The sequence below is a fragment of the Ricinus communis genome, chromosome 6 (assembly GCF_019578655.1).
Source record: "Ricinus communis isolate WT05 ecotype wild-type chromosome 6, ASM1957865v1, whole genome shotgun sequence".
NCBI lineage: Eukaryota > Viridiplantae > Streptophyta > Magnoliopsida > Malpighiales > Euphorbiaceae > Ricinus > Ricinus communis.
The window spans coordinates 26,891,795-26,917,623 of record NC_063261.1 but is presented as its reverse complement, the minus strand read 5'-3'; the positions used below and the strand labels follow the sequence as shown (position 1 = coordinate 26,917,623).

The following is a 25,829-nucleotide window of genomic DNA, read 5'->3' as shown; positions in this document are numbered from 1 at the left end:
GGTAGAGTAAGAGAAGAAGTTTGAATAATAGAAATAGGGCTATCGGTTTCCATGTTTCACAACTGGGCCCGATACCAAATGATAAACCCCTGCCTAGTCTTTGTAATTCGCAGGTTCACTGCATTCAAGAATGGTATTTGTATTATTATAATATTACTAATAATAATATTTATATTATTTTCAATAATTAATAATCAAGTAAAATTATTTATATTACGATGCTAATAATCATATTAAGCATAAATTTCTAAAATAGCATATTAAATTCAGATTTAGCAATAGTGCAACAATTAAGTGACTTTAACTCACAGGATCCACGTTCGCTATCCGCTATGCCCGGGTGGAGGTCGAATTATCTAATGAACGAAAAATATACAATTAATAGATATTCGTAAAATTTTTTCTAAACTTAGACCCTAGAGTAGACTGCCTAAAATTAAATTAGACTCGAGAAATCCGCCGAAAATTCAGTAGAATCTCTCATAAATTACGGATATTTACCCTCCGTAAAACGGGTTCAAGATCTGCCAAAGACACATCAAATATGCTGGAATTAAATAACAGAAGCCGGGCCACAAGAACTGTACTAATATTTTTTCCGACTCTGCAACACCACAACACAAGTAATTAAACTCGATTTATTTTTAAAATAATCATCACGAGCAATTTATAGCCACAATAATTTTCTAATATTACAACATAATTTTCAGAGTGTAAATAAAATTATATCGAGCCGAAATTGAAATATTTTGTGCGTCCGGAAAACACGGGGTCCGGAAGCCGGTCCTACCAATGGTGTCGAAATTCGAATCCGGAAGCGCCTACACGAAGCTCGAGTTGCGGAAAGTCCGGAAGTACAAAATTTTCGGCCGGAAAGTGTCCGGAAGGCGGCGGATCGAGGCCGGAAAGACGCTGCTCTGGCGACGCTTCCCGAGGCTGCCGGCGAGGCTTTTCCGGCGGAGGAGGGTCGTTTCCAGGGTTTTCGGGGGTGGGGAGTCCGATTCCGGCGTCGGTTTGCGGAAAGGACGGCTGCAGGGGGCTGAATCGGCGACGGCAACCCTTCTTTTACTTGTCGACGCCGCGCGGAAGGATGGAGGAGATAGAGGCGGCGTGCAGCGGCGGGAGGGGAAGAATGAGTCAGCGGCGGCACGCAGGCGGCGGAAAAGGAGTGGCCGGCGGGAAGGGGAAGAAAAATGGGGGAGGAAGAGAGGAGAGGGAGGAAGGAAAGGGAGGAGGGAGAGGGGAAAGGAGGGAAGGAAAAGAGGGAGGGGGAGGGAAGAAAAAGGAGAAAATATTTTATTTTATATATATATATATACAATATTATTATTATTATTAAAATGAAATATAAATTCAAGATATTACATATAATATATTAAAGAGTGTTTTTTAGTAAGAGATGAGAGAATAATGCTGTTGATGCAATAAAGACTGTTGTTTTATATTTTATTGAAATATTTTTATTGGCTACAAAGACTATTGTTTTATATTTTATTGAAATATTTTTGTTGGCTACAGCAAAGATAAACGTTGTTGAAATACATCATATTAATATTATTAATAATTATGTTTTCAATAATTATTTTTTGGGAATAGAGGTTTTTCATCTTTTAGTTCACTCTTTGAGTCGGAAGAATGATTTTTTGAAAGAGAAAAGTGATAGTTTCTATTATAAAATATATGGTTGTCCAATTCTTTTTCAAGTGTGGTTTTATGAATGCTGTAAACATTCTTTTGAAAATCTTGTTGTTGATGATGGAATTCAAATACCACGTATATTAAAATAAGAGGTTTCTACATTTCCAACTTACAACTACCTTGAGCAATCAACTTTTTTCTACATCTCCTAAAATGGTAAATTTTCTTTATTTTATTATAATATTAATTTTATTTTTATACTTTTTATTCTTTTGTTGTTTTATGCTTTTTATTTATTTTGTAGTTGTATTTAAAAAAATATTATTATTTCGAGTGAGGAAAAAAAAAAACTTGGAAAGGTTTTTTGAATAAAGGAAATGAGAAGCTTGATGAGGCCATTGATGAGTTTAATAATGCTGGTTCTCCTTTATTTGCTGGACCTTCTACTTCAACATACTCTTTCATGGTTGAAGTTTTTAGACAGTTGAAAATTTTGTCAACTAAACAAAATAAGTTGATGAGAGAATTTTATTCTCACCAAATTACTATTGAAGCAAAGATTTCAGAAATTTACAACTTGTTATCTGATATTAAGTTGAAGTTGCAAGGCAGTTGTTATGGAGCTTATAGTTTAAGCTGTGGTGGTACTTATTTTTAGGTAAATCAATTGTCTAAGTAGATATTTTAAATATATTTCTAGTATACCTCTAGTTATGTTTTTTTTTTTTTGAGTTATTAATATATTAAAAGTATATATTATTTTTTTATTTTTAAATTTATTATATGTGAATTTTATATTGAGTTAGTGAATCTATATTAAAAATATATTTTTTTTCTTATATTCTAATTTTAATATATACTTTTAGTATTCTAATTATATTTGTCTTAATATTTTAGACTGGTAATAGACAGTTTGGAGATAAGAATGTAGGTGATTCTGTTGATGTTGATGGTGATAGAAAGAACACAAAAGAAAAAGATAATGAGAATATCATTGTATTATTTATTTTAATAATTTTATATTTTAATGTTGTTATGTTTTGTTATTATTCTAATAAGATTTTTTAATTTATTTATTTATTTTGGTCATAAGGTTTATAAAGCCAAAAATGTTGGAGGTGTTAGTGACGTAATGGAAATAGATAATGAAAAAGTTGATGAGGTATGTAGTAACTGTTTTTTTACATTAAAAGATATTTCTCAGATATTTATAGTATACCTTTCATATTTTCTTTTGCTTATATATAATTGATTTTTTGGTGGTATTAAAGAGTTATTGTTTTTGTTTACACCTCTTATGAAACTTTTTTTAAACAAATTTTTAGGGAGTAGAAAAAAATAAGATGATGTTGAGGATTTGAATTAAAATGACAATGATGATAATCATAAAGAGGCAAAAGAAGATGATAATGATGGCAATGAAGAAGCAAAAGATGATGGTGATAAAAATAAGAAAAATATGATGATGATGGTGATGAACAAGCAAAAGATAATGATGGTAATGGATAGAAGAAAAAGGATGATGATGATGATGATGATAATAAGGAAGATGGAAGATGCTGAAGATGAAAAGCATAATGATGAAAAATAGAGACATTCTGATAATGATTCAGATTCTAATGATGATGGTAAAGGACCTGATAAACATAATATTATCTTGAATGAAGATAACGTTGATGTTGAAAATATTGAGAAGAGTAATGGTAGTGGTGATAAGGGAGATGAAAATAAAGTTAGAGGGAAAGGTGTAGTTCAATATACTGGAAAAACTAAAATAAGTGGTGATAATATTGATGATTACTCTTATTTTTATTCTCAGGTGTTTATCGTTAATTATTTTATATGTTTTTATTGATTTCTATATATTTTTATTTATTAATGTATTGATATTTTATTTTATTTTAATTTTTTAGAGTGTTAGACAATAATTTTTAATAGCCGAAATTCTGAAAAGAGAGGAGCTCAGTCTAGTTCATCTTCCTTTTTTGATAATACTGATTCTAAATTTCTTTTAGAAGTTGACAATGTTGTTAATATTGTACTTTCGATGAAGTCAATAAAGGTCTTTTTTACAAAAAGATATTAAATATATTTTTATAATATATTTTTTTTTCTCTTTATTAGTGTATCATATGAAATGATACTATTATGATATCTTTAATATACTTTATTTTTATTTTTATTAGAAATTTATATGAAATAATGCTGTTATAATATCTTTAATATACTTCTCTTATCTTTATTAGTAATTCATATGAAATAATAATATTATGATATTTTTAAGTTCTTATATTCATTATATTCTTAATTTTGTTTTATTTTTCTAGACTCTCCTATTCAAACTATTAGTCATGCTTAGGCCTACTTTTTATTTGCAAACTCTCTTTTTGAATGAATTTAGGTCATCTCGAGAAGTTGATTTTTCTAAAGCTAGAAAAAATATTGTGAAGGAATTATATCCTTTGACAATAATATTGAAGAAGGTCCAAACTTTTTAGATCGAGAAGGTTTTGATGTTTGGATTGATGAAGTATTGAATAAGAAGAATAAGTAATTTTTTTTTATAATTATATCTTTTTATTCTCTTGAGCTTTTTATTTTTAGATCGAGAAAGTTTTGATATTTGGATTGATGAAGGAATGAATAAGAGGAATAAGTAAAAAAAAAAAATTATAATTAATTTTTTTGAGTTTTTTTTATTTTTGTGTTTATTTTACTTTTTTATTTATTATAGGAAGAAAGTTTATGTTGGATAAAGTAATATGATTTGTCATGGTTTTGATTTTGATTGTAGTACTATTACTATAAAGATATAGTTTCATGAGTTGCTTAATTGTAGTGAATTTCTTTCAGGATCTGTAAGTTTTCTTATTTAGCTTTAATTTATTTTAATTTTTTTGTATTGTTTATTATCTGTTAGATAAAAATTTTACTAAAACGATATTGACAATATATTATTTTCTTTCTTATAATTAGTTGTTCTATATTTTTCAGCATATTGATGTGATACTCTATTATTTTAGGAAGAAAAGGAAGTACTCAAAACATATGAAAATAAATTTTACTACTATTGATGATTCCTTTAATCATTGCATTTCTTTATTATATGATCTTTACAAGAAAAAGAAAGAATATGCATCTGTTATTTGTGGGAAGCATATGGTAGCTAATTATATAAAAGGTTTTTTAATATACTGCAATACTCCTTGTATATAAGTTGACAATGTGTTGTTTCCTATTAATGTTAAATCTGAGAGTCATTGGATTTTAAGATGATTAACTCTTAAGTATAAGTGCATTTATGGTATAACTCTAGGAGGTCCAGTCTTCATGACAAGAGAGCAGCTGCAGTAGTTGAGCCATATTCTGTTTTATTACCATAATTTTTTTTTAATTCTTGGGTTTTTTGATTTTTGAAACGACATTGATACTGTTTCTGGTCCTTATAAAAGAAAATCTATAACTGTTCCTTTCATTATTTCCATGGTTGAGAACTTGCTTTGTCAAACTTCAAGGTTTGATTGTGTATTAGTTTTATTACTTATTAATTATTTTATTTTTTTTCATATTTTTGTAATTTTAATTAGTTGATCTTTTTCTTCTTTTTAGTAATTGTGGTATTTTTATTCTTAGTTTTGCTAGTATTTTATATATGGTATTAATATGTCTATTGCAATATTTAATATCGATGATATTCGTAGCTGGTATGCTGTTGCTCTATACAATTATGCAAGGTCTAAAGAAGTTAATAGAGTAGTTAATGAGACAGATGATTGTGGAAGATCTAAAGAAAGAAAAGATTTGAAGCCAAAGAAGAAAAAGTAATGAAAGATTAATGTTTTTAGCTTTGGATAAGTTTTAGTTTTTATGAGTATTTCATTTGTATGACACTTTCTGTTAGAAATATGATTATTCTAGTTGTTGGCCGAATACTATTATGATATTGGATATTTACTTTTTGTTTTGTTCATTATGTTATATAGCTGTTTATTTATTATCAAGAGAATTCTAAGGTTTTAGAAATATAGTTTTAGTATACTAAATTTCTTTTATTATACTTATATATGTTATACGATAGTTTTGATATACTTATAAGATATTTTTAATATGTTTTTATTTGGTTAACTTAATATTTGTAAAATGATAAACATTGATTCAATTCTATTAGATTTAACAATAAAATGTATCATTAATTAACTAATTTTGTAAAATCAAATAAAGAAATAAGAGAAAAAAAGTTCTCATTTTTTCATTATTTTAGATTATTATGTATAATTAATGAGTAATTATACCAATTTTTTTATTAAAGTTAAATATATGTTATAAGATACTTTTAATATACCAATAAGATATTTGTAATATATTATTTTTATTTACTTAAATTGATATATTTTAAATTTATAAACTTTGATTCAAATCTAATAGATTTAAAGGTCTCATGCACATGTCACTTCTTGAATTAGAGCTTGTAGGTACTCAAGTAGAGTTGTAATTGGTAGTTCTCTAGCAACTCTATTTGTTGCCGTGACAGCCTGGCCTGGAGAAGCGGTCCAACGAGGGCGGAAAGTGAACGTTGGGGCAAAGACATGATTTCTGGATAGTGAGCGGCTTTTAGCAGGCTTCTAGGATGATAACACTCTAAGGTATGAGGGTACATAAATGAATCAAATTGCACATCAAAATTGGGTGGAGAATGATTGATAACATATATGTAAAGAGTTGGAACTAATCACATGAGGCGCCTTTTGATTGTTTGGCTGTGGAGTTGTAGAAACTCCAAAGTTAAACGTGTTTGGTTCAGAGAAATTCCAAGATGGGGGACCTCTTGGAAAGTTCTCGAACCTGCCAAAGTGACAAAATCGTGAAGCTAGTAGAGGCCAAAGCGGACAAAATCTCATGTGATCTGGTTCTCGGTCATTATAAATAGTATTAAAGCAGGACCCCTATAATAGATGTGTGGTTCAAGGACAAACCAGGTGGAAGCTGGTGGGCATGTGACAGCCTGGTCTGGAGAAGCGGGAAGTAGACGCTGGGGCAAAGATAAGATGCTTGGACAAGGAGCAGCTTCTGTCAGGCTTCTAAGATGGGGCATTCTAAGGTACGAGGATACATGAATGAATCGAATTACACATCGAAATTGGGTGGGGAATGATTGATAACATATATGTAAAGAGTTGGAACTAATTGCATAAGGTACCTTTTGGTTGTTTGGCTGTGGAGTTGTAAGAACTCCAAAGTTAAACGCGGTTGATTCAGAGAAATTCCAGAAAATTTTAGGATGGGGGACTTCCTGGGAAGTTCTCGAACTCGCCAAAGGGACAAATCCGTGAAGCCAGTGGGGCTAAAGCAGACAATATCTCATGTGATACGGTTTCGAGTTATTACAGTTGCATTCAAAGGTTTAGCTATATTCGATATCATTATTGAGTATCTATTATTTCAGATATGTAATACCGAAATTTTTTTTCTTTTAATAATAATAATATTAGCAATAATTAACAATGAGTCTTTTTTTAAATTAAATTAATTTTATTTTTATTTGATTTAATTGGGATGGTTTAAATAGAATTTTAATGGTAGACAAAATAAAGGGAGTATTTTCTATATTTAATTAATATAATTTTTAAGACATTGATTAAGTAAATTCTTTGAAAAACAGAATATATTTTTGGTTATTTAATTTTTTTCCAATATGAATATATGAATTAATTTCTATATTTGAAAGTCATGAAAGGAATAGTAAATAATATTTTTATAAAGAATTTATTGGGGAATGATAAATTCTAAGTAGCTAATGGTGTTGATTTTAAGTGAGAAATAGTTAGGAAATTGATTAATTAAGTTAATCAAGTGTTAGGATTAAATTGACAATTAATCTTGAAATAAGGACTAAAAATATAATTATTTTAAATTGGAGTTTTGAATGAAAATTTATATGGTTGGTATTTTTGTAATTAAATGTGTCAGCAAGGGCATTTTGGTAATTTTATATTTAATAGCAATGGTAAATAAGTAATTCTATATTTTTAATAATTCTAAGTTGGCCCAAATTAAATAGTTAGGGGCTTAATTGAAAAGCTGAAGAAAAGTTTAAGGATTAATCGAAAATTTTATAGGGTGAAATTGTTGGTAATTAAAGAAGTTGAAGGACTAAATAGTAAAGAAGAAAAGTTCAGGGACTAAATGTCGGTATAGAGAAGGAGAAAAGGAGAAGGAGATCGTGGAGAGAGGAGACCGAGCGGGGGAAGGCTGTGCGGTCGTCGATGGCCGACCGTTTAGGTGCGACGGAGCTGGCCGACGAAACGGGTGGCATCAGTGAGATACTCTTAGTATATCATAAATAATACTACGTAACTATATTTAATATTACTTATTAATTTAAATTTCTCTTTTATTTTTTAGTAACGAAATATTTAAAAAATAGTTATGGTATGTGTATAAGTTAATTTAGTAACCTGTAAATATCAGTTAAATTTATTAAATAAGATACCACTAGTATATCATAGATATACCATGTAACTGTATCACACATTATTTTTAAATTTAGATTTATGTTTTGATTATTAGGTTCGAGATATTCTCGGACCTAGACCTAATAATCAAAACATAAATCTAAATTTAAAAATAATGTGTGATACAGTTACATGGTATATTTATGATTTATCTAAAAGATAGGACATAACAATATATGTGTGCAAGAAACATTATATTAAATCGTACGAGGTTTTTGTATTATACCTTTGATTTTCTCTAAAGCTTTTTCCTTTGATCTCCATGATTTTTCATAGTTTATAGAAATATCATAGTCTTGATTCATGTCCTTTGTTATCATTTGGAGTGTATATAGTTTTGATATCAAGGTACTTTGATTTGATCCATTATCCTATAATATCTAATTGTGACAGCCTGACCTAGAGAAGCGGTCCGACGATGGTGGAAAGTGGACGTCAGGGCAAAGATAGGATACCTGGACAAGAAGCGGCTTTTGACAGGCTTCTAGAATGACAGCACTCTAAGGTACAAAGGTACATGAATGAATCGAATTGCACATCAAAATAGGGCGGAATGGTTGACAACATATATTATGAAGAGTTGAAATTAATCACATGAGGTGCTTTTTGATTGTTTGGCTGTGGAGTTGTAGGAACTCCAAAGTTAAACGTACTTGGTTAGAGAAATTCTAGGATGGAGAACCTCATGGGAAGTTCTCGAACCCGCCAAAGGGACAAAACCGTGAGGCCAGTGTGGCCAAAGCGGATAATATCTCATGTGATCTGGTTCCGGGTCATTACACTAATATTGATTGTCGATTGTTATCGAATCTGATCTCTAAAGAGCAATTGTGAATGTTGTTTAATTTTCTAATTTTAAACATCTTTAACTTTGAATATCATGATGCTCTTAAATACCAGTTGCAATTGTCTTCTATGTATTGCAGTAGATACTCATAATTACATGACTTAATCACTTTGTATTGAAATTGATTCCATAGTGTATATAAGCTCATGATTATTTTAAGAACTTTTTTGTCTCTATATATTTGTCCTTGCTCAATCTCTAATTTGTTAATGTTATTATTTATTCTTGAGTCAATACTGTCACTTTCTGATTCTTGCTCTTCTTTTTTTTTTTTTTGCTTATACAATGCCTTTGCTTATAGCATTTGCATATTCAATGAATATGGAATCTTTTCTTTGCCAACTTCATTTGTTGAACTTTGCTCTAACGTTGATATTGATGGTGCTGCATTTTCTTAAAAAGTTATAATTTTTATATTTATTGATCTTGGACATGATGCAGATACTGTATTTTCAATTCTCTTAGTCACAAATATAATGTAAAGTGGATAAGTTGTGTAATTTACTTTTTTTTTTTTAGATCCAAATAAAATTGCAGATCTGAATCATTTTATAGTTTCAATGGTGGACATCCGTCCTTCACTTTATACTGAATGTGCACTTCATTCACATCTATTTTGTTTTCTATTTGCTTTAATATAATATCAATTCCTTAGAATCAAAATGCCACAAACTTCGAAGCTAAAAAAGTTCATATTTCCATCTAATTGTCTATTATGTTGCATCAGTACTGGTATTGCTTTGAAGCTACAAAAAGAACATCACTAGAGAGAAAGTGATGCTAGTAAAATTGTAGAGACAAAATTGAGAGAAAAAAAAAATTGTGTCAATCAAATTTATTTTATAATAATAATAATGATATTAAAATAACTCACCAAATTTGAGTACAAATAAAAAAAAAAGTCTAATAAATTTAAAATAAATTTATTATTAAAAATAATTAAAAATAAGTTGAATAAATGAATGAGTAAGGATTTATATAGGTTATATAAATTTTAAATAAATTATATATAGATAAATAGATTACTGAAAAACCCATTCTGTTCACAGTGAACCCACACCCACCCGTATCCAACCATTCGCAGCCACCATACCTGCATTTGTACGGTAGTAGCAATACTAATTTTAACAAAATGTAGAATGGCTTGCTAAAGTTTTCTCCTTAAATTCTGTTAAAGATGTTCATCACGTAATAAAGCAAGTAAAATGACCATTTTTACTCTTGCTATATCACTAATTTGTGCATGCTGTCTTTTTTCGCTAAAGGCATAAATCTCACACTAAATAAATAAAAGGTTTAGTATTTGTTTAGAATTGCTAGTGTGTGTTGAATTTTTTTCTTAATTTAATATATTTATCTTTTTAGAAATTTTTAAACATTATTTTTTTTAATCTTATGTTTTTACTTGGTTTTATCAAAAATGATTTTTAAAATAAAATAAAATAAAAATTAAGGTTGGAAATCACTTTTGAAAATTGTTTCAGATGAGCAAAGCAATTATGTACTTTTTAAAAAGAAATGGATGCAGCAAAACTGCTACTTCTCTACACAAGATTGGCTGACAGTCAAGAAAAACACAGCACAGAAATAGATACATTTATATTTCTTCGATTGAGATACAAGTTAAATCACTTCTTAAATTTACACCATTACTCCTCCACTAAAAACACAACCCCATTTTGCTCCTTGAAGTCATGTTTTGTGTGGTCCACTACCTGCATAGAGAAGTAGCAATATCCTTAACCCAAGAAGTAGAAGAAGAAGAAGCAGCCATGCCGGTAAGTTCTTAACACATGATGTTTACTTCCACAGACTAGAACAACTTTAGAAAATGTTGTCGTGTTTTAGACTGATGACAGCTAGGAGTTTACCTGTCCTGCAATCTTGAGTTTTGAATCATCAGATTCAAACCGAAGGTGCTGCCAAATTCTCCTACTTCCCAAGTAAAGGTCATTACCCTGTAATGATCCTGCCGAAATGGAATTCGGAGACAATCCTACCTCTTATACATTTTTTGCATCAATGTGGGCGCACCATGACACAAACCTAATACTAGTTCGAATATGGGAGACCCTCCTTTCCTATAAGTAGCTAACCTCATTAAACTTAGGAGGAGAAAGGCTTTCAACAGGTGATCCAATTCAACAAAACTACAGCTATTATCTAGTGATGGTTGTATCTAGTCAAAATGATGAAATAATGAGGCTACACTAAAACTGAATGCAAGAGAAGAAAATCAACAACCTGAGACAGAGAAAAATGAAAATGAAAAATTAAGCTCACATTGGTATTGTTCAATTCCAAATTGTAGAAATCCATTGAATCCCCTTTAAACAAAGGCCCTGCATGCCAAGTTCCCTTCTCAAGCTTAACAAACTTGGGCCCAGAAATTCTAAAAATTCGAACCTCATCTACAGCAGGAGACACATAGAAATGGCCACAAGGTGACTGCAGAATATCATTATCACAATCTTCTTCTTTCTTTTCCTTTGAATCCAGAACTGATGGCTTAGCCAAACCCAGATACCAAACTCCACCTGTGATCGATCCAAGGCACTGAGTCACACTCGCATGATGAGTAATATTCGAGAAGTAAAGCGGCCTGTCCTGCAGGTGCATAATGTAGAACCTGTCATACATTTCAAATATAGTTACGTAACTGGGTTATCAAATTTAATAATCATTATCACCGATCAAGAATCAAGATTCATGAATTAAAGTGTTGAGATGAATACTATTTCTCAAAATTTCAAGTCAAAACTCAGGTACATCAAGTACGTAGATTGAGAATTTCTCAGTGTAAGGCTTACCAAATGGTCATATCACTCTAGACAATTTGGTAATAATCTAAATTCAGGCCTTCTACAGTGCACCAGTTTATAAATTAAAATGGGGTTTATAGCTACAGATCGATCATTTGTGATCCTCCTAAAAGAATTACTGTGTTGTTTTTCTTGTCATTTAAATGTTTAGGCTCTCTTGATTCATATTAAGTAAAATATCTCTGAAATTCCCAACACAAAGAAAGCAAGAAATCAATTAATATTCTACAGATTGAGGTTCAATAACATTAGATTTCCTAATAATAAGAAAGCAATTATCCTTAAGAATCAAGTATTCTTCTTTTCAAAAATTGCAAATACCTGGGAATTCCTTGGGTAAGATCCAACTGGGCATCTTGAGGACCGAATTCATCACCATCTGGTGATGGTTCTATCACCTGGCCGTATTCTTTGAAGCTTTCGGGTGTGGCTTCGATTGGTTTCAGGTTCACTACCGTCTCCGCCATCTTCTCTTCTACTTTCCTACGGTTATCAGATTACAAAATTTATAAGAATCACTCACTTTTAATTTACAATCTTTGGTTCTAAAAGGTCGCCATCTTTTGGATAGCGGGTCATTTTTTTTAAACCGGTTTTCTTCTTCAAACGACAGTAAAAGCGAGATGTCGTATAAAGGAACAATTACTATACGGCATGCTCTGGATGTAGAAAACGACGACGTTGTGAGTCATCTTCAAAATCTTTTTACCATTTCCTTTCTGTGTTTAGCACTCTAATTTCAAAACCATGGAATCAAAAACCACTGAGACTCCGAATCAACAGAAAAATGTTGCAGAAGAATCGCAACTTCTTAAAACCCTAACGAGAATCCTAACTTCAGAGGATGGGAACACACTTGAAAAGCTAAAACCCTACACAGCCCATCTCTCTGCGAAACCCAATCTTCTCATCTCAGTTCTCTCATCAAACTCACTCTCCAACAAACCTAACACCCTCTTATCATTCTTTAAATGGTCACAGACCCATCTCTCAGTCACCTCTCTCTCACCTCTCCCTCTCATTTCCCTTCTCTCTCCTCTTCTCTCTCACCATAAATTCTCCGATGCCAAGTCACTCCTCACTGCCTTTATCTCCGCCGACAGGACACATCTTCTCCACCACCACCTCCTCCACTCTCCGTTCAAAAAGGTTCAATCTTTAAGGGTGATTCTTGATACCTCAATTGGTGCGTACGTGGCATGTAATAGACCCCATCATGCTGCTCAAATTTTCAATAGAATGAAAAGGTTACATCTTAAGCCTAATTTGCTTACTTGTAATACTCTTATCAACGCTTTAGTTAGATACCCTTCTAAACCTTCTGTTTATTTGTCTAAAGCCATTTTTAGTGATGTTATTAAGTTAGGTGTTAAGGTTAATACTAATACTTTTAATATTTTGATTTATGGTTGTTGTATTGAGAATAAGTTATCTGAGGCCATTGGGTTAATTGGGAAAATGAAGGATTTTAGTTGTTTCCCTGATAATGTTAGTTATAATACGATTTTGGATGTTCTATGTAAGAAAGGCAAGCTAAATGAGGCTAGGGATTTGTTGTTAGATATGAAAAACAATGGGTTGTTGCCGAATAGGAATACTTTTAATATTTTGGTTTCGGGGTATTGTAAGTTAGGTTGGTTAAAGGAGGCTGCACAGGTGATTGATTTAATGGCACAGAATAATGTCTTGCCAGATGTTTGGACTTATAATATGTTGATTGGTGGGCTGTGTAAAGATGGGAAGATTGATGAGGCTTTTAGGTTGAAAGATGAGATGGAGAATTTGAAGTTATTGCCTGATGTTGTTACGTATAATACATTGATCAATGGGTGTTTTGACTGTAGTAGTAGTTTAAAGGGTTTTGAATTGATTGACAAGATGGAAGGGAAGGGAGTGAAGCCTAATGCAGTTACTTATAATGTAGTGGTTAAGTGGTATGTAAAGGAAGGGAAGATGGATAATGCTGGAAATGAACTTAGGAAGATGGAAGAAAGTGGTTTTTCACCTGATTGTGTTACATTTAATACTTTGATCAATGGATATTGTAAAGCTGGGAGGCTGAGTGAGGCATTCAGGATGATGGATGAAATGAGTAGGAAAGGCTTGAAGATGAACAGTGTGACTCTTAATACGATTCTTCATACTCTTTGCGGAGAGAGGAAACTTGATGATGCATACAAGTTGCTCTCTAGTGCTAGTAAACGAGGATATTTTGTGGATGAAGTTAGCTATGGCACTTTGATCATGGGATATTTTAAAGATGGAAAGTCAGTTGAAGCGATGAAGCTTTGGGATGAGATGAAGGAGAAAGAGATCATTCCAAGCATCATTACATATAACACTATGATTGGAGGGTTATGCCATTCTGGAAAAACTGATCAATCCATTGACAAGTTGAATGAGCTTCTAGAGAGTGGCTTGGTCCCTGACGAAACCACATATAATACAATTATTCTTGGATATTGCCGAGAGGGGCAAGTTGAGAAAGCTTTTCAGTTTCATAACAAAATGGTTAAGAAGTCATTTAAACCAGATCTGTTTACTTGTAATATTCTTCTTCGGGGGCTTTGTACAGAAGGTATGCTTGATAAGGCTCTTAAGCTCTTCAACACATGGATTTCAAAGGGAAAAGCTATTGATGCTGTTACCTACAACACGATAATATCAGGCCTTTGCAAAGAAGACAGATTTGAAGAAGCCTTTGATCTTCTTGCAGAAATGGAAGAAAAGAAGTTAGGGCCTGATTGTTATACATATAATGCAATTCTTAGTGCACTTGCTGATGCAGGTAGAATGAAGGAGGCTGAGGAGTTCATGTCAAGAATAGTCGAACAGGGAAAATTGCAGGATCAGACCATATCATTAAATAAAAGGAAAATAGAGAGTAGTAGTGAAACTTCTCAAGAATCTGATCCAAATTCTGTTACATTTTCTGAACAGATTAATGAGCTGTGTACACAAGGGAAATACAAGGATGCAATGCATATGGTTCAAGAATCAACACAGAAGGGCATCACTTTACATAAATCTACCTATATTAGTTTAATGGAGGGACTTATTAAGAGGCGAAAAAGCATATCAAGATCCTGTTTATCGCGGTGAACTTTTCTTGGGCTGTTCTTGACAGTGTGAAAGTGGAGGAAAGTTCATCATTATCATCGTTAACATTGATTATGAGAACTTACCTACAAGGATCCAGGTAAGACTTTTTTCTTTATGTCTATGATGCTCTGTACAAATTGTTTTATTTCTGGTGAAGAATGTGGCTTTCCATCATTTCTTTTATATATATTTGCAGTTTCTGGAGTTCACTGATTGTCTAAAAGATGCATATGGCTAAATGTATGCATATCTTGAATTCAAATGCGTGATATATGTTTATGCTGCATAAAATATTTCAATTTGTTGTGTTATAGTATTGAACTTTCAAGTAGCATGACAAGAGCAAATAGGGCATGTGCATGAATCTTTATAATTTTTAAAAGTCATAGCTAGAGGAAACAGAAATAATACAGATTAACTGCTACGTTGAGTGTTGGTTGCTTATTGCTGTTGTTTTTACACAGTTCAACCACCTTCCCTCGTTTTGTTTAACAAATTTGACTAGACTAGCTTTTTCCTGTGCTGAAGTAGTACAATGGATGGATGTTTTCTAAATTGATGATGCTTTTTACTTAATATACTTTCTAAATAAAAGAAAGATGAGGGGCAATTGTGAAATCTTATATAATACATAGTGATTTTTTAAGAAGCTAGTGGGCAGGTAGAGTAGAGCAAGATAGGAGAGATTATCTAAAATGTCGAACAATGTCTGAGAAAGTCCACTTGTAAGAATGACTAATACGCTTTAACTTGAAGATTGCGAATACAAAAGTCAACAAAGTGGGCTTAGGAGTGAGAAGAGACGTGGTATACCTGTAGTTTCATGCTGGGTATGAGCCTTTAGGGAGTCATTGTTGGGACTTGGTGTACAACACATAGGTGGATTCAAAGCTTCACTGGATTGAATATTGATGTTTGAGATAATTGGGGGAAAAAATTAGGCTGCTGACGACAAGATGCCAATAGGAGAGAACTTTTGTGTTGGTTTTACTGAAATGACTAGGACAAGTAACCCCTAATGTAAATGCTCGTGTGTGTTCTCCAATTTTATGATTAAAAATTTGAGGGTGTAAACTTCAGATCTTACATAGGATTGTGGGTGTAATCAAGAAATCTAGGATCCAAAATGAAGGTGGCCTAACTCTAGAATTCTTCAAACTGAGAAACAAAAAACCAGAATTATAGACAGGACAAGGAAGCTTCAACCTTTTAAATTTGTAAAACACACTAGGTTTAATTGATAGCATCTGAAGACTGCTAAAAGTATAAAGGTCCAATTGTTGTTTATGCATATAGTCATAGAGGTGAATGTCATGTCTATGCTTCTATCCCCATATTAGTATCATCACTGTTGCCACAATCAGCAGTTCTAGCCTATGATTCAGGGTAGAAAAGCTACCCCTAACCTCCCAGGTAATGTTTAGGATTTTGACACTGGGCTTTCCTTCTTTAAGGGATTTGGGCCTCAAACCTTATTTGTTCTTGTTTGATGATGAATTTTAAATTCTGATCTCATTCTTCTCCCCCCAGATTCACAATCCCTGCAGCTTATTTAATCACCTATGTTGGACTAGGTCATCTGGTAGAATCTTTAAATAACAGATTCAAGTCATCTTATACTGCTTTTTGATGATCTTATTTTGATGTATCAATTTTGTAAAGATCTGATTTCTATGAGGAACTTGGTTTTCTTACTTACTTTAATTGAGACCCAGAGACGATGAGTTCCAAATCTCCCGGTCCCTCTCACACCAATCTCTACAATTATTTTAGGTCTATATGTTGATGTACTATATTTGATTTGCAGTGAATTTGGACATTTTTGACAAACTGAATAAGAGTGTACGGCAGGATTCCTGCCCTTCCATTTCTGTGGTCTTATTTCAAGAACCATGAGTGGTGAAATCACTAGTGTTTCAATAGCTTCTGAATGCAACAGGTTCCTTCAACAAGGATCCTGCTCAAGTGAAGGTGCCACAATTATTTGGATGCTTGTTCAGTTTGATTAGAGGCCAAGTGAGGCTGAAGACGAGAGAGAATTTATTGATATTCTTTTTTTCTTCTCCAGTGTGCACTATTTCCTATTTCCTTTCACCTAACTAAACATGTACATATATGTATATTTTTGTCAAACAACCATGCAGGTGTACATATGTTAGAAAAAATTGAAGTGTCATCCTATGCAACTTTTGATTATGAGTGTGCAATCAACTTCTGTTGCTTTTTTCTTTTTTCTACAAGGTACAGTTGCGGTGCAGTATCTAGAGAGAAACGGGTTCAAAATCACGATCAATTCCTTTTTCAAATCCTGCTGCAGCTGCACGAGAACGGCACACCTTAATCATTTATGATGATCTCTCCAAACAAGTGCAGGCTTATTGCCAAGTGTTGCTTCTATTACGAAGACCACCTTACTCGAAAAAAGCCTTTTTCCTTGGAAGATCTATCTCGTATCTGGTACTGCATGGCCATTCCGAATTAAAGAATTCGGAATGAATCCAATCTTCCCAAGTGGGCATGAACGTGATCTGCTAACTTCGTCACTGTATAGCTGTTAGAACATACGAATAACATCTAATCTCATTGTTTATCTTTTGACTGTTTTTTATGTAGCCTATAAGTTGAGCATGCTGACTATCAAAATAATGTCTTACTTTTTATGGTAAATAATTGGAGAAATTTTTGGGTGAACTCTGTTCGCTAAGTATATAGATTTTACACAACAATTATAATATTTGGTATTATTTATTAAATGATTCGATAATGTCGGTAAGTACATAAGTACATAATTACATTAATCAACCATTAGATTTCAGCCTCGTGGTTGGAGGCTTTTAAGTTCGAAACTTTCTTTACTAAATATAATGATTTTTAAGGTAAGTTTTCTTTATTAAATATAATGATTTTTTTTATACTTTAAATAAAAAGAAAAGATACTTTTTTCTCCTACAAACTAATAGATTAATTGAAAAGAAAAACTATAACTACATGATAATTGAAAATTACCAAATGGGACAATTTTTCCTATAGAATGTTAATAACCTCCTCTTGATGTTTGGTTATTTTGCTAAGAAATCTAACATCTTGAACTTATGTAGATCACTGATTTTAGCTTTGGTAATCTTCCTAGTGTTTGATTTTTTTTTTTTCATATTCTTATATTCATAAAATTTTGAAGGTTTTTGGCATATTTCATAAAAAATGTAAATATTAAAGACAATTTCAAAGTTTCCAGGCTAGTGTCTAATAAAAATAATAATTTTTAACTATTTATTTTATTTAAAAATTTAAATTTAAACTGCATAGTAATTTAATAATATTAAATAAAAAATAAGAATTTTTAAATTACTTTAGAATTAAATTATGTTGAAAAATAAAATATATAAATAAGTAAAAGAATATTAAATTTATTATTTTAGTTAGACACTAAGATTTTACTCTAATTTGATAATAAAATTAATTTTGAATGTGTTTGATACTTAATTATAAGTTTAAAGATCAAATTATAATTTTAAATTACCAATTTAGTCTTTCGACTAATATAACATCACTAGTAGTTAATTTTATTAAAATTTAAAAGGGCTTTAATATAACAAAAAAATATAAGAATTGAGTCAAATATCAAACTAAATTTCAAAAAATAAATAATATTTAACTCTTATATTTTTATATCTATAATATACTAAAGATTTTCCTTGCAATGAAGTTGGTCTGGCTCTGAATCTACGTGTCTATGACTTCATTTCTCAGAAAATTCATGCAGCGGAAGATCTTGAATTTGAGACTTTCTACACTAAAAATATTCTAAAAATATAAATCTCGAAGACAATTAGGCTATGTTTCATTTGACAACTTAATAAGGGATTTTGTAGAATTCATACATTATATCAAATTACCATTATTTGGATAAAAAAAATAGAACAAATTGATAGATTATAACTTATCCTAGGCCCTTAAATAATGACTTGAAAACCCACATAGGATGTAGGTTCCATGACATTTAGAATGAAAAATTGCTCTATCCATTTTTTTGTTGCACAAAACATGATAAATTATAATATAAAAATTTGGATAAAATAGTATATTAATAATATATATTAAACATATTTAAGTATTTTATTTATTTATCTTTTTATAATAAGAGTATTATTATATATTTTACAAATTTAATAGACAACTTGACCTCGAATGAATCTAAAAGTTATATTTTACAAAATTATGAAATATTCAATTTTTTCTTTACTTAATTTGAATAACTCACTCTTAGCATTAAAATTCATGTATTTTTTTTTATCTATTTATTTTTTTTATTAGAATTCTATACTTTGTATGGAAAATATATTATTTTAATTGAATAGTTATATTTTTATTTATTTGCTTAGAATCATTTAGTCCCACTACTAAAGTTAATGATTTCAATAAAAGTTGAAAAATAAAATCCGTATGCTAGTAAATAAAGAATTATAAAAGTTTGATGTTTTAGTTTCAATAATTCTTTGTTAGGATTTTTAAACTTATAATATAATATTCTTAACAGTAAATTAATCATAAGTAAACAAAAATAAAATATTTTATTTATTTTAGAAAATAAATGGTGATGAACAACCCATGAACTCTTACTGTAAGATAAAAAAGATACATATGAAATAATTAAATGTATTTGACTCTATTATATACAATTTATTAAAATAATTTATTTATTTTTTATAAAAATAATTTAATCACATAATGCGCATGAAATATATATATATATATATATATATATATATATATATATCTCATAAATTAGTATATAATATTATATTTATTAAATATTTTTTACTTTCTTATGAGTATATATATATATATATTATAACATAAAAATATCTCATAAATTAGTATATAATATTATATTTATTAAATATTTTTTACTTTCTTATGAGTATTCTTTTTTTACCATTTAGTAGAAGCTCACAAACGTTTAATGTTTTAGTTTTTATAGTTTTATTAAAATTTCTTATTTTATATATAATACTTTTAATAATGTATCATTATACTTAAATAAAAATAGCAATTTTATTTTTATAAAAAAATATAAAAAGAGATGAATTCTGAACTTTAACGATAAAAATGAATAAAATATTAATATTAAAAAGATAAATTCTATTTTCTTTCCTGATGCTTGACATGTCTTAAATTTATTAGTGACTTAAAATAGTAAGGAAAAAAGAGTATAAAAAGAAAAAAATTCTAAATTTTTATACTAAAATGAGCAAAAAGAATTAATATAAATCTTAAATAGTAAGTAAATATTAAAAAATTTAAATGATATTTACGTCACTTGATATGTTATATTAGATTCATTAACAATAACGTAAGTAATATGTTTAAGTTAGTACTTGCAAGTGCAAGTACCATTCTTATAGTAAAAGTAAGTTCACCACGAGGTCAATCTCTTAAGGAACTATGAGTCCAATTATTATAAAGACTATTTATCAATACATAAATACTAAAAATAAATCTAACCACTTTAAACCAGTGCTTTAAGAGAGTAAAATATTCATAAAGTAAAGTAACTAAACAATAAATAATATGTGATGCAAATACTTATGATTTAAAACTATATGCTAAAGACAATATTTAGCCTAGCTAAATACTTAATAATTTTCTTAATTTACTATAAGTCTAGATTTAATGAATGAGATAGTGATGTACCTTTTCTTTTAATTACTCAAACTAATGATACAACTAAAATTTCTTCTACTAACATAGATTGAAGTAAAGATGGTGTCTTCTAATACATTCAATCTGAATATTTCAATAACAATTATAATTATTAAATTAATATAATGGTTAACTAACAATAATAACTAAACTATATAAAAGGTAAAAAAATTACTCATGAAATAAATAAATGACAAGATTCATACATAAGTAAGGAAAATTAAACTAAACATTTATGAAAATCAGCCTACCATGTATAACCTAATGACCATAGTATTAAATAGAAAGACATAAAATTAAGACTTAAAATTAAAAGCTCTTTTAAAATTTAGAATCTTTCAAGTAGGAAGATTATTGGTTTTCAATCTCCACTTTTTGAAAAACTCATTTTATTTAAGAAAAATAGTGAAGACTAAAACTAAAGTATTTAATGAAGAAAAGTAGAGAGAATTACAGAGACAAGAATGATGGATAGATGTAGATGAGATATGTAGCAGAAAGCATATGGAGAAATATCTTCTCCTCCTCCTTTAGAACTGGTTTATATATATATATATATATATATATATATATATATATATATATATATATATATATATATATATGTGGATTAAGTGACACCGGAAAAGGTAAATGAGGTGAATTGTCTTTTCACTAATAATACCTTTGAAAGACTACACCGCAAGACTTAATATACAAAGCGGTGCTGAGCCACCCCATCTTCCGTTTGGTATCACAAACCCAACGGGCGAGAAGGTAAGTGGCAATACAACGTTCTTTAGTTAAGCAACTGAAGAGACATAACTGGACCTTTGTTATCAGTCCAATATATATATATATATATATATATATATATATATATATGTATTAGAGTCCTCTAAATAAGTCTCCATAAGTATAAATATACCTATGATAAGTCTATCTAATAGATAAAATTATAAATATCCTTATTTTCACAAAATATTATTTCATAAATAAGTTAATATAAATCCTAATAATAAAAATGACTAAAATGTTACTTAGATAAATAGTGATTTTTGACTAGCCCATCATATAGCAGTCCATGTGCCTTAATCTTGGGTCTTTGATAACACAGTTCTATTTAAGCTCATTTTTTAGTATTTTTCTCCATATTTTCCTTTATTGGCTAATATTACCTAAAATTAGACAATTAAACTTATGAGAGATATAAACACTTATTTTTACCATATTATATATAAAAAAGATGTCATTAAAGCTCTAAAATACCATAAATAACTATATATAATTTGAACCTATCAATAAAAATAAGCTTCTTGAATTTAAAAACTTAAAGTTTTTATTACATTATATACAACTTAAATTTATAATCAGATATAACATATATATATATATATATATATATATATATACATTTTGATGTATCATTAATTTAGTATATAATAAAATATTATCCACTTGAAGTAATTTATTTGCAATTGCTCTACTAATAAAATATTATAATAATAATCAACATAAGAATATATAATATTAATAACATAAAATTAAAAGCTCTTACTTTTTTCTTCTCTGATATCTTATCTTTGATTTTTATGAAAATTTGTATCCAGCTATTTGAATTCAATTATAGATATATATAGTGTGATATAATGATTTATCGAATTTATATAGGATAGGAAAGTATATGAAATTAAGATAAAATCAAAAAGAGATGGATGCAGCAAAACTGCTACTTCTCTACACAAGATTGGCTGACAGTCAAGAAAAACACAGCACAGAAATAGATACATTTATATTTCTTCGATTGAGATACAAGTTAAATCACTTCTTAAATTTACACCATTACTCCTCCACTAAAAACACAACCCCATTTTGCTCCTTGAAGTCATGTTTTGTGTGGTCCACTACCTGCATAGAGAAGTAGCAATATCCTTAACCCAAGAAGTAGAAGAAGAAGAAGCAGCCATGCCGGTAAGTTCTTAACACATGATGTTTACTTCCACAGACTAGAACAACTTTAGAAAATGTTGTCGTGTTTTAGACTGATGACAGCTAGGAGTTTACCTGTCCTGCAATCTTGAGTTTTGAATCATCAGATTCAAACCGAAGGTGCTGCCAAATTCTCCTACTTCCCAAGTAAAGGTCATTACCCTGTAATGATCCTGCCGAAATGGAATTCGGAGACAATCCTACCTCTTATACATTTTTTGCATCAATGTGGGCGCACCATGACACAAACCTAATACTAGTTCGAATATGGGAGACCCTCCTTTCCTATAAGTAGCTAACCTCATTAAACTTAGGAGGAGAAAGGCTTTCAACAGGTGATCCAATTCAACAAAACTACAGCTATTATCTAGTGATGGTTGTATCTAGTCAAAATGATGAAATAATGAGGCTACACTAAAACTGAATGCAAGAGAAGAAAATCAACAACCTGAGACAGAAAAATGAAAATGAAAAATTAAGCTCACATTGGTATTGTTCAATTCCAAATTGTAGAAATCCATTGAATCCCCTTTAAACAAAGGCCCTGCATGCCAAGTTCCCTTCTCAAGCTTAACAAACTTGGGCCCAGAAATTCTAAAAATTCGAACCTCATCTACAGCAGGAGGCACATAGAAATGGCCACAAGGTGACTGTAGAATATCATTATTACAATCTTCTTCTTTCCTTTCCTTTGAATCCAGAACTGATGGCTTAGCCAAACCCAGATACCAAACTCCACCTGTGATCGATCCAAGGCACTGAGTCACACTCGCATGATGAGTAATATTCGAGAAGTAAAGCGGCCTGTCCTGCATGTGCATAATGTAGAACCTGTCATACATTTCAAATATGTATTGCAATGAAAGCCATTGCAAAGAAGAGACAAAAAAAAAAATATTGTTGAAAAAATTAAAAAAAGATGTTCAACCTTAAGAACTGGTTATAAGGCAATATTAAAAGTATCAAGGAAAAGAATTGTAGGCATTGGGTGATGAAGTCTTAAAGCAATGCTCATAACCATGGTTATGGTTAGTCCTAAGAGTGTAATCTATCTTAGATGTGATAAGAAAACGTTTGCAGCTACAAGAAGTTTGGTTGACAAATTTGACGAAGAAGGAATTCCAATGGAGAAAGCTGCAATAGTTTTTAATAGCGTTGATCAATAATTTTCTAATAGAGATTGTTGGAATAACCTTAGAGATGAAAAATTTAGATATCGGGAATGCTCAAGCTGTTTTAAGTTATTATTGTAAAACAAGACAAATTGAGAATCTTAATCTTTTCTTATGCCATTCAATGTGATGATGATGCTCGAAAGATAAATTTTTTTTAGGTGGATGCACGATGACGGCTAGCTTATCAACAATTTAGGTATACTATTACATTTGATACCACTTATAACACCAATAAATATAGAATGTCATTTGCTCCATTTACTGGTTTAAACTATCATTATCAATCAACTCTATTTGGTTGTGCTTTGTTGCAAGATGAATCAGTGCAACCTTTTATTTGGTTATTTCAAACATCGCTTGAGGCAATGTATGGAAAACAATCAATATCTATGATCACAGACCAAAATTTAGCTATTGAAGTTACCTCTAACCAGCTCTCGCAACCATAACAAAATGTTTCCACTATATCTATCGGGAGTCGTCAAATGGGTTTTAGTAAGAAAAAGTTCATTAAGAACTAGGGCAGACAACAATGAATCAATTAATTCTTTGAGCCTAGGGCTGCTCTTTCCCTCTCAATCTAAACCGGTTGAAAAAGGAATTAGTCCCTGAAGCCTTTCCTGCAGGAACATATATACTCTTAAGAAAATGAGGCCCTGAGAATATATATGCACCATTTATTTGTTTGTTCCATGTATATGTAGCTCTAAGAGGATAGCCACCTCCAAATTAAAACCAAATACTAGATTGCCCCGCTTAGCTAAAATCTGGCTTCTTAGCTAGAATTTCTAAGTCTGCACTATCTTAAAAAATAAACAAAAGTTTGTAAATTTAAATTCAAGTTTTATATACACATGCCCAAAAATGAATTTTCTTTTATTATTCATTTATACATAAGGCTTAAAGAATAAACAAAGAATACAATGCTAATATTATAAGCTTCTAATATATATATTATAAGATAAAAATATCTGATAAATTAGTATATAATATTATATTTATTAAATATTTTTTTACTTTCTTATGAGTATTTTTTTTTACCATTTAGTAGAAGCTCAAAAACGTTTAATGTTTTAGTTTTAATAGTTTTATTAAAATTTCGTATTTTATATATAATACTTTTAATAATGTATCATTATACTTAAATAAAAATAGCAATTTTATTTTTATAAAAGAATATAAAAGATGAATTCTGAACTTTAATGATAAAAATGAATAAAATATTAATATTAAAAAGATAGATTATGTTTTCTTTCGTGATGCTTGACATGTTGTCTTAAATTTATTAATGACTTAAAATAGTAAGGAAAAAAGAGTATAAAAAGAAAAAAATTCTAAATTTTTATACTAAAATGAGCAAAAAGAATTAATATAAAATCTTAAATAGTAAATAAATATTAAAATATTTAAATGATATTTACTTTTACGTCACTTGAAATGTTATATTAGATTCATTAATAATAACATAAGTGATATGTTTAAGTTAGTACTCACAAGTGCACGAACCATTCTTATAGTAAAGGTATGTTCACCACGAGGTCAATCTCTTAAGGAACTATGAGTCCAATTATTATAAAAATAATTTATTAATACATAAATGCTAAAAATAAATCTAAACACTTTAAAGCAGTGCTTTGAGAGAGTAGAATATTCATAAAGTAAAGTAACCAAAAAATAAATAAAATGTGATGCAAATACTTGTGATTTAAAACTATATGCTAAAGACAATATTTAGCCTAGCTAAATACTTAATAATTTTCTTAATTTACTATAAGCCTAGATTTAATGAATGAGATAGTGATGTACCTTTTCTTTTAATTACTCAAACTAATGATACAACTAAAATTTCTTCTACTAACATAGATTGAAGTAAAGATGGTGTCTTCTAATACATTCAATCTGAATATTTCAATAACAATTATAATTGTTAAATTAATATAATGGTTAACTAACAATAATAACTAAACTATATAAAAGGTAAAAAAATTACTCATGAAATAAATAAATGACAAGATTCATACATAGTAAAAAGGCTAAACTAAACACTTATGAAAACCAGCTT

General features: G+C 29.8%; 3 protein-coding genes and 1 long non-coding RNA gene across 8 annotated transcripts; 1 reads left to right on the top strand and 3 right to left on the bottom strand.

The window, feature by feature from the left end:
- Nucleotides 1-455: 455 nt before the first annotated feature.
- On the bottom strand, nt 456-2,921 carry LOC125370362. The gene is made up of 2 exons (XR_007216250.1): nt 791-2,921; nt 456-604 (listed from the first exon to the last, which is right to left on the bottom strand). It is a non-coding gene; the product is annotated as an uncharacterized LOC125370362 (long non-coding RNA).
- Nucleotides 2,922-10,576: 7,655 nt separating this feature from the next.
- Nucleotides 10,577-12,390, bottom strand: LOC8263362. Of its 4 annotated transcripts, none has more exons than XR_007216329.1 (3): nt 12,141-12,367; nt 10,869-11,626; nt 10,577-10,712 (listed from the first exon to the last, which is right to left on the bottom strand). XR_007216329.1 is itself a non-coding variant. In XM_048375642.1 (3 exons), the coding sequence occupies exons 1-3, from the start codon at nt 12,284-12,286 to the stop codon at nt 10,647-10,649; spliced, it is 558 nt and encodes a 185-aa protein (XP_048231599.1). In that variant the 5' UTR covers nt 12,287-12,363; the 3' UTR covers nt 10,577-10,646. The 4 variants fall into 4 exon arrangements, 3 of the variants coding, with proteins under 3 accessions (XP_048231599.1, XP_048231600.1, XP_015577698.2); XM_048375642.1 differs by having other exon boundaries at nt 11,281-11,626; nt 12,141-12,363; XM_048375643.1 differs by having other exon boundaries at nt 10,577-11,599; nt 12,141-12,390.
- Nucleotides 12,391-12,471: 81 nt separating this feature from the next.
- On the top strand, nt 12,472-17,612 carry LOC8263361 (pentatricopeptide repeat-containing protein At2g16880). 2 transcript variants are annotated; one of them, XM_015722222.2, is made up of 2 exons: nt 12,472-15,018; nt 17,169-17,612. In XM_015722222.2, the coding sequence occupies exon 1, from the start codon at nt 12,567-12,569 to the stop codon at nt 14,919-14,921; it is 2,355 nt and encodes a 784-aa protein (XP_015577708.1). In that variant the 5' UTR covers nt 12,472-12,566; the 3' UTR covers nt 14,922-15,018; nt 17,169-17,612. The 2 variants fall into 2 exon arrangements, with proteins under 2 accessions (XP_015577708.1, XP_002523895.1); XM_002523849.3 differs by having other exon boundaries at nt 17,163-17,612.
- Nucleotides 17,613-22,375: 4,763 nt separating this feature from the next.
- Nucleotides 22,376-23,449, bottom strand: LOC8281981. The gene is made up of 2 exons (XM_002523848.4): nt 23,078-23,449; nt 22,376-22,511 (listed from the first exon to the last, which is right to left on the bottom strand). The coding sequence occupies exons 1-2, from the start codon at nt 23,432-23,434 to the stop codon at nt 22,446-22,448; spliced, it is 423 nt and encodes a 140-aa protein (XP_002523894.1). The 5' UTR covers nt 23,435-23,449; the 3' UTR covers nt 22,376-22,445.
- Nucleotides 23,450-25,829: the final 2,380 nt, after the last annotated feature.